The 9,715-nt window shown below is 34.7% G+C and overlaps 2 protein-coding genes and 1 long non-coding RNA gene across 6 annotated transcripts in view; 1 reads left to right on the top strand and 2 right to left on the bottom strand.

Moving 5' to 3' along the window:
• Positions 1-9: 9 nt before the first annotated feature.
• On the bottom strand, positions 10-901 carry LOC139108284 (uncharacterized). The gene is made up of 3 exons (XR_011546634.1): positions 687-901; positions 475-574; positions 10-327 (listed from the first exon to the last, which is right to left on the bottom strand). It is a non-coding gene; the product is annotated as an uncharacterized lncRNA (long non-coding RNA).
• A 621-nt stretch (positions 902-1,522) lies between these two features.
• On the top strand, positions 1,523-4,860 carry Oaf (out at first). Its single transcript, XM_070665710.1, has 4 exons — positions 1,523-1,753; positions 1,840-1,953; positions 2,049-2,367; positions 2,488-4,860. Exons 1-4 carry the CDS (start codon positions 1,658-1,660, stop codon positions 2,790-2,792), a joined length of 834 nt encoding a protein of 277 aa, XP_070521811.1. The 5' UTR covers positions 1,523-1,657; the 3' UTR covers positions 2,793-4,860.
• An 11-nt stretch (positions 4,861-4,871) lies between these two features.
• LOC139107842 (putative transcription factor SOX-15) overlaps positions 4,872-9,715 on the bottom strand; it is a 37,864-nt gene continuing 33,020 nt past the window's right edge. For all 4 annotated transcript variants that reach the window (XM_070665704.1, XM_070665705.1, XM_070665709.1 and 1 more), the window contains 5 exons: positions 8,698-8,920; positions 8,267-8,463; positions 7,878-8,089; positions 7,490-7,805; positions 4,872-7,300 (listed from right to left, as the gene is read on the bottom strand). In XM_070665704.1, coding sequence (XP_070521805.1) covers positions 6,738-7,300; positions 7,490-7,805; positions 7,878-8,089; positions 8,267-8,463; positions 8,698-8,920 — 1,511 coding nt within the window. In that variant the 3' untranslated portion in view covers positions 4,872-6,737. The remainder of the gene's footprint in view (positions 7,301-7,489; positions 7,806-7,877; positions 8,090-8,266; positions 8,464-8,697; positions 8,921-9,715) is intronic.

Here is a 9,715-nt window from a genome sequence, read left to right as displayed (position 1 = left end):
ATTATTTATCTGTATTCCAGCACACTTCCTTTCAGCATTCCTATTTAACTTGACGAAAAAACGAAAAACTGATTAGTTTAATGACGATCTCAATTATTCAGTGCGACAATATAATTAATAAACAAATGTTTCTGTCTATTAAATAAGAAAACTATTAAATTGAAGTAAAAACAATCCGCCGACTTTAATCTTTTCGTTAAACATTATTTGTAATATGTTTATTGCCAGGTTGTTGAATCCAATATCCCCAAGTAGCGAAAAATTCGTCACTTCCTTCATTTTGCGTCGGACCGCGGAACACTTTTATTCTAACTCGTGAAACGTCATCTACAAATATTAAATGCGTACTTTTACACTTATGCTTGTGAATATTATAACATTATTATATTATTGTATTTTTATAATTTAATGAACTGTATCAATTTAAGAGTTTGTGCGCTAACTATCGATAATGAAATTCTGGCAAGCTATTACCTTTTTTCAAAGTCGAATGATGCATTGCCTTGCTTGAATCGTCGCAATTAATTATTGTAAATATCGCTATTTCAAGCAGACAGAATGCAAAGAAAGTACACTGTAACAAAATGTTTCTTGATTATTCAAACGATTTTTTATAAAATAATACGCAACAACGTGTCTAGCTAACAATAAAAATTAAGAATCTTGCAGTTTGTAATTTAACTCACCGTCAATCTCATTGCGATCGCAGAACGATTAACTAAATCTCCAAATGAAAAAGAGAAGTTTATATACTACGGCGTTTGCAGGATCTGAAGCGTGAACGATCTTAGTTTTCTATCTTGCGATTTGAGAGACCGTTTTTCTACAGAGAAAGCCATATTGTGCGGATCAGATTAATATAAAGAATTTCTCTGGAACACACAGCAAGTTTGAATGTCTGAGAACACTGTAACAATTAAACAAGTGTTTTTCTTTAACGTAGAAAAAGCAAAAGTAATGTAAAAGTAAAATAACGCTCGTGAAGCATGCGCTTAATTTGTAACATGTATTAATTTTATATTAATAATTATATTAATTTGTAAAATGTAGTTTAATCAAAATTACACAAGTTTTTATACCTACACGAATAACAATTAATTAAATCCTTACAGCTATTATTTGTGTAATAATTATTGAGTTTTTCCATTTAGATTTTATATTATTTTAGTTCGTTACTTGCATCTAACTCTTCTTTTTCAGTGCTCAGTAACAGCTCGGTATAAATTTTCATCCATTGTTTATACGGAAGTGTACTCGGTTACTTTAGATCGTATTTGATTTTGCGTTATCGCATTGATTACGTTACCAGGAACTGGCAACTGCATGTTATCTTATTATTATTATGTGTTGAAGCGTATCAGAAGAACTTTCGTGGAGCTCACGATTTGTAGTGACGGTAGCGCCGGGAGCGTTTGGTAAGCGGAATATCTCGGAACTACCAAAATCGATGGTGCTATATATATCGGCATATATATAGCACCATCGATTTTGGTAGTTTCGGGATGTTCCGCTTACCAAACGCTTCTGGCACCACCGTCGCAAATACATCGAGAGTGGTTAGAATCATCGATGACATCGATCTTTTCTACACGAGTTATTTGGCTCGTCGTCGAATTAGACGTGGAGGCGAGCGTCAGTAGTAATTAACAATGCGACAATGAGGAGACTCAATAAGTTTTTCGCGATCTGCGTCGTGTTGCAGTATTTGTACCATGTATGCATCACACATTTACTCATAAACGTAAAAAATCAGGTAAATGAATATTATTAATTAATAAATAGAATCTCAAGACAATTGCTTATATTACTGTTAGTACTAATGAGAAATTCGTTTTACAGGGCGGTGATATTCTTCTAGAAACAATCTCATCTAATGTTACTGAAGATCTGATTACTCTCGAATTTCAACGTTCTGATGGCACCTTAGTCACCCAACTTATAGATTTTAAAAATGTAATTATATGACGAGCATTAAGTGAGAATTTGTAAAAAAAGAGAGAAGTATTTTTTTTCTACTTATTTTTGTTAACATTTGTGATTTTTTACAGGAAGTTCAAGTAATTAAAGCTTTAGTACTTGGTGAAGAGGAACGCGGTCAAAATCAATATCAAGTCATGTGTTTTGTGAATCATTTTTATAAAGTAGATTTTATATCGTCCGATGCGATGTCGAAATTGCGGCAGAAAAATCCAGGTACCGTACGCGTTGCAGAAGAAGACAGAGGTCATGTCAATTATACTATGGACTTGTTTTTGGACGTTTCTCAGTCCAAGGAAATTTCAAAACATGTTACTACACTCTGTGCTGAAGCAGCTGGATCTACTTACACCAGAAACGACGATATAAAACAATGGATTCAACGACCGGGTAATTATCTATAAAATATATACTAAAAAATTAATGTGAGTTGTACAAAAACACCTTTATTAATTAGTGTAGCAGTAGTAATTATCTCACTCAATGACATTAATTTTGCAACATTTTTAGGTTCTTCAGAAGAATTACTCATGGCAGCTGTATATAATTTTACAAATGTGCCACAATCGAACGCGAACGATACAAGATCATTGGTGGTATCTAAATGTGCTGATACATCAAACCTTTGGGCATCTTGCACATGTTCTCTTGAATTATGCATCGGCTGGTATCCATGTGGTCTAAAATTTTGCAAAGGAAAATCAGACGGCAAAAAGACAGCAAGTACCTACCGATGTGGCATAAAAACCTGTAAGAAATGTTTTATATTCTCGTATTATTCTAAAATGAAACAGAACTGTTTATGGGATGAATGACATATAAGGACACTATAGATCGAAATTTTAAATGTCAATATAAGCGTGTTACAGTGCAATAGAAAAGAAAATGAAGGATTCTAGAAACAAATTATCCGAGAAAAAAATTCTCTAATTACTCTCGATATTTAAAATCTGAAACATAATTCTCAAAGAACAAATTTTTAATCTTTTTTTTTTTTTTTATTAATTTGAATTTATGTACATATAGATAATTGATATACTCTTCTTCTCTATATGAATTAAAGACGTATTTATTAATCATTCTCTCTTTTAAGTGGATTTAAATGTAAAATTTTCTTGTTTTATATATGTTACTGTAGATTATAGTGTGAAACCAAAGTAAATCGAGCAAGAATATTTGCAAGATTATATATTAGATTTATGCGGGGAGTATTTGAAAAATTTTTTTAACAATAACTGGATTACATTTTTAAAAGGTTTATGTTGGGTAATTAACGAATAACTTTTATTTATTTCTCATGTACGAAAAATCTGTATGTAATGATGCAGATCTTGAATGGATATTTGTAACATTTATAATTTTCTTTTACATCTAACTTATATATTTTTTTCTCATACATTCCAAGATTTGTAATAAAATGTCAGAGATTTGTATTTGAATTTAACATTCCCGATTGTTATCAAGAGGCACGGCAGTGTCTCGCGCCAAGTATAGGCACAGCGCACTACCGTGGCTCTTATACGCGAGACGAAGTCTTGAGAATAATCTTTACCTCTGCAAATATAACAAGTGAAAGCATTCCAATTACATATCTGATAATTTTTGTATATCTAACACTTTTTCAGCCCAGGCTATATATGTTACAAATAATCCATTCAAAAAATAGAAATGTCTTCGATTTTATTTCTCAAACACGAATGTTAAGCTGATTTGTACGTAAAGAATTTTATACGTGATTTGTAAAGCTGCCATTTATACACATTGTATGTGTATACATTGAATGTATAATTGTACATAATGCACATACATACATACAAATAACAATAGATACCGATAATCTAGGCATATAAATTCGTGTATATATGAATGAATTCATGTTAATAGTTGAAAAAAAAAAAATGTACAGTTTACATGAGATTTGCAGTACCGTGCAAGACTTTATAAGAATATTATCAATTTATATTAATACGTCAAGTATTTAAAATTTGTATTGTCTTTGCACGTTTCAATAAGAGAGTTTAGTGAATCATCGCGAATAAGACTGCAAAATCTGTCCATTTAACATATAACGGTTAAGCCATTGCTCTCTGAAATCCCTCAGATACGTACGTTGCATTTACAGTATATGAAAAAAAGATTGTTCGAAACGAGGGTATACATACGTACACTTACGCTTGCAATTCGTCGTAAATCGACGTTCGCGAAATAATTACGAAAATATATGTAGCAGTATTTGGTACCATTTTTAGTCAGTAATTATTATACTGCGAATAGATGTACAGTGTATTAAATGTCGATGAAAATGTATACTCGACACGTTTCCCCAAATAGACTCCGTCTATTGTCGTGTCCTTCTAGCAGCTGATTGCTACGAATGTAGTAATAGTGATAAATCGAAACATTTACGATACGCTGTGGAGTAAAACTGGGATTAAATGACTGAAATAAAAATCTAACGATTATCTTTAATGTTCCTTTTTGGTCAGATCACAAATATGACAAAAATTACTTGTCACTTTAATCTTTTACCGATAACGCAACGAGTCGAAAGAAAAATCTGATGTTCTTACTTGAAGTTACATTCGAAATATAACTACAAGTTGCTATTATAAAAAGAAATCTTTTTTTTTAATCTCTCAGTCAAAATCCCGGTTTTCCGCTGTGAACAATTGATTAATTATGCCGAGCGACGCCAGCCTTGTTTGTACGTACCGTTTATTACAACGGTATAAAATACACGTCGCACAACTCGGTTATATTTATATGTAAATCAATGGGGATTAATACAGATAAAATGTAACCGAATAAATGCATTGATAAATAGTACACTACATGTATAGAAATATGTATATAGATTCAGAGAAATTTGGTGATTAGTTCGAAGTTTTACTTTGATATACTGTTTTTAGCATCGATCATTTTACAGTATTGGCTTTGTGACGAGATTAAAAAGGGCAAAATGTGCAATAACAATTTCTAGATAACGAAAAATTATATTTAGAAATATTCTACTATAGAGTGAATATTATACAATATTTATAATAATTTATTTAATGTTTGTTTTCTTTATACGTGTCTGTTATTCAAGAAATATATATTATATTTATTTGGTAAAAGATTATCTACAGCTGAGGGACTTTTCGATGTAAGAAATGTCGTAATTATGTAATGGAAAATGAGAATATTTAATCATTGTATCAACCCCCTTTGATGTAACTTATGGGTATCACTATACTATGTATGAGTTCAGCTTTACACATAATGTTGTATCTTATACACATATTTTTTATATATATTTAATAAAAAGAATTAATATACATACATGTGTGTGTTTTTTAATGTTATGGAATAGTAATCCTGAAAAGTCCTTAAATATATATATATATAAATATGTATATATGTATATATATATATATGTTGTTAAAATATATTTGCGTAATATGTTACGTGGGAAATAATAATTTTGTGCGTTACATACATAATAAATGATATGCGCCACACAAAATGCATTAAAAACATGTTACATTTTTTTGTGGAAGAATATTCTTTAAAAAATATATGCAATTAAATAATTGTTCATAATTGATTCTATTAAGTACGATACATTAATAATCGATATTAATAAGAATGTTAATTAGTAAATAATATAATAATAGCAAAATATTAAGTAGAATAATAATTTAGTTTTATCCAAAATTCTTTACACACCTGTATACACATCGAAGACCGTTTGCACCATTCGCATTTCTACGAAACTCGATGTGCAGTTTGCACAAGTTGCTAAAAATGTCACTTTAATGAGCAAGAAAAAGAAAATTTATTTACAACAAAAACATGTATTTAATTTTTGTAGAATTATCGTTTGTAACGATTAAAACCACAATTAATTTGGGCAATCGAGTTTAGTGAGGTAGCACCAAAAATAAATGCTCCTACCTTGCAGTAAATGCGAAAAGACTTACTGATGCAAAACATTTCTTGACATGTGAAAGTTGTCTAATATAATAACGTAAATTTATAATATCTCTTGCTATCGCTATTATATCTCTGCTACTGTTATTATCTTTGATAATGAAACTAACGTGACATCTATGTGAGTATACACTTCTCTCTGTAATTTTAATGTTACACTAGTTGTGCACCATCAGCCGCCTATCATTACGTTTTCCGAAGTGATTATAAAAGATCGTGATAAGATTAAATCCCAGATAATTAAATATCATGCAAAATTGTTGCAATAAAACGGTATTCATTGTAACGAAATGCGATTTCTGATCATATCAAGCAGTTTATCATTTGCATCATGTTATTATAATCGTATTAAATTTTTATCACATTTCGCTTACGGCATTTTGTTGACAGGCGACAATTGTACGCCGCTGACTCGTATGAATGTAATTTAATTTCAGTTCCACTGAAATCCAAGAGATCGTGTTTATACACAAGGAATACTCGTAAAGAGAGTTCCAAAAGATAAAACTAAATATTTTCCGTGCTGGAAGTGAAACAAATCGAGTTGCAAATAATACCTTTTGCTTAAGTGACGAAGGTAAAATAATTATTTCCAAGATTAACGAGGAGAACGTACCTTTTATCACGAGAAAAAAATGCTTCGAAATATTTTGAGTAGCACCAAGCACACGACCGTTTTGTGTTCCGTTCTTCACAATCGCGTGAACGAAGAAGCCTTTGAAATTTGTAGTCCACACGTTAATTCGACTCGAAATCTGTAGATCGTTTTGTGCACCAGAAGAAGAACACTAACTACTGTAACAAGTCTTGCGCACATCTGCAAGTATAACACTGAAATCGTCGTCGGGTTTGGGCACATGCTCCATATTCTGTTGTTGCTGCTGCTGTGACGGCTGTGTCTGCTGATGCTGATGCTGCTGATTCACTGAATGATCTGTATACTTGGACACCTCCATCCCCGGATGATACTGCTCCATAGTATGACCGATTGGAACGTTCGAGCAACGAGCATCCTTGTTTCCCTGCTGATCGTCAACAATGCACTGAGAATTCGGTATATCCATCTGAGATTGCGGTGGTGTCCCGTAGTAACGCAAATCACTCGCGTAGTTATGGTTGCTGTCCAGCATACTTTGCGCGGACAAGCTCGAGTGTGCCACGCTCGTCGGATGGGAATACTTGAAATATTTTTCCAGCTGGAGTGTCTGCTGCTGATCGTCTTCGGCGCTCATGCTGGAATCAATGTGACCGCCAAGAATTGCATGCTGCTGGCTACTACCGGAGGAGGCATCTGTTTGATATTCCTGATGATGCGGCTGATGTGGCATTTGGTATCGATGTGTCACTGCGCCTGCAAGAAATAAATTATAGGTCAGACGAGAATATAATACAAAATTTATCATTATTTATTAGAAATTTTAATTCCTTGATCTTTATAAAAAATTTGGAATTATTTATTATCATTTTTTTTTAAGAATAAAATTTTATTAAAGTAGTTTTATTTCTAAAAGTCTTCAAATAAAGCAAAAGGAAATATTACCGGGACAATTGTCGGTGGCCCCGCGGAGACCTATAGGCTGTTGTCGACTGCCGGTGCATTGGACCGAATTATAATTGCTCTCGACAGTAGACTGCATCGAATAGTTGGTGGTGCTCTTGGACGTTTGCGTGCCGCTGCTGTAATGCTGCAACGATTGATCATGCGGCGAAGCGACCGGCGGATAAAACGTGCCCGTGACGGAACCAACGTTGTCGAAACCGGAGCGTAGTTTATTGCACGATACCATCATACCATTTGCTATACCCACCGCGGCTATACTCGTACTGGATTGTCTCTCAAAGTTTAAATAACCCACCTAAATAAAATAGAAACATTGCTTGAGTGTTATTCGACTATTCGATTTTTGGCTCGTTATTAAAATACGTACAGATTTTTTATACGTTAACGTATCTGTGTAACCGCCGGAATTCTGACACGATGATATGCTAGTATTACCAGCGTGACCCGTGTGCAGCTGATTATCGCTACCCATAAATGTATATCGTTTCTGATCGGTCATGTCGCCGTGCTGTTTCGAGGTGCCTTCCATCAGATCTCGTTCTGAATCCGGATTTTGACTGGACGACAGATGGCCATCGCCTGGAAAATTCACAATCGCTTTTCGTGTAATAACTATTTTCCAGTTACATACTTATTACGTAAGTAAAGTAAAATCTGCATTTTATTAATAGCTCATAAACACTATTGTTTTTAGCTTGCAAAATATAAGTACATTTATTTAATTCGACTAAGTTCCGGTTTTAAAATAGTACTTACCATCGGGCTCGGGACTGGCCACCGGAGATATGTCCGGGGTGTGAATGATAGGCGTGTAAGGACTGCCGTAGAGTGAATTATTTTCCGATTTATACTCCTGAATACTCTGCTGTTGTTGCTGGTGATACAAAGATGAGATCGGAGAGTGGCCACCCCATGGGATCTGAGACATGCCTTGGTAACTGTCCATCTTGGACCTTAAACACATTTCGATTACACTTATTTACGCATTGTCGCTTGCTGATAATGTATAATTACAGTCCTTGCCGAGACAAATACAGAATAAATATTAAGATATTGCTAAATTATAATGATTGAAATAACGTCGGTGCTTTGTTGAAAATAACTCGAGGGGGAAATCTCCGAATAAACCGCGGTGGTTGGCTCGCACGTACCTTTATTAGCGGAAAGTACGGGCCGTATCGACTTACATGGAATGATGAATCGCCGGGCCGGCAGGGTTGGACCTATTGCCCGCGGTGTTGGTCGCCGAGGGAGGCGAGGATGGTGCACCGGGTGTTCGTTTCGCGTGTTTCCTACGCCGCGGCCTGTACTTGTAATTCGGGTGTTCCTGCATGTGTATCACTCGCAGCCTCTCAGCCTCCTCGACGTAAGGTCTTCTGTCCTGCGGCGTCAATCCTCGCCATTTCTTTCCTGAAATTCGAACAAAGCAAGCCGTCAAAGTGAGGAACAGAAAAAAACAAGCCGAAATCGAGAACAATTAAACGACACGTGGTATGTACAGAGAATACAAATTATCCTTACCGTCGGTTCGGAACTCTCTGTGCCGCAGTTAAAAGAGAAAAGAATATTAATTAAATTTAATTACATATATAAATACAAATAAACCAAAAAATTAAGTTTGTATTTTTTTGCTTAGAAGACAAATTTATTGTATGATTTTTTTAATTTTAATTATACGCAAACGGTCTTCGGTGTAAAATCGCTAAAATAATTATGCGCGCGAAGGCGCGCGTGCTCGTATAAATCGCTAGATAAATTACGTTTCTCGACAATAATGGAGCGAGGCCGGAGCCACGATGTATGCATCTCGATATCCCGAATCTCGATGAAATCATCGGCCGATCCCTTTGGCTAACGACTCGCTTAATTCGGCTTACGGGGAAGAGAAAGAGAGACTTTACTTCTCCCTCTTCCTCGTTGGCTCCGATATACGTGGTGCAAAACGAGCAAAGAAATGATCTCTCTTTGCCGTCGCACACGGCGTGCATATACGTACGGATATACGTATTTACAGGTGGGCTTGGTCGGCGGCGGCGACGACCAAGCCTGGAATCTGCCTTAGTTACGTTCAATATGCCAACATGGTAGGTCTCTAGGAATATCATTAAGCAAAGTATAAGGGTTAATACGAACGACATGTTCGCGACGAGAAAAAAAGAACTAAGACCGAAGTAGATAACGCGGATATCACATCTCATACATAGA

The sequence above is a fragment of the Cardiocondyla obscurior genome, linkage group LG14 (assembly GCF_019399895.1).
Source record: "Cardiocondyla obscurior isolate alpha-2009 linkage group LG14, Cobs3.1, whole genome shotgun sequence".
Classification (NCBI taxonomy): Eukaryota; Metazoa; Arthropoda; class Insecta; order Hymenoptera; family Formicidae; genus Cardiocondyla; species Cardiocondyla obscurior.
Note: the sequence above shows the minus strand (reverse complement) of the source record. Positions and strands in the feature narration are given on the sequence as shown.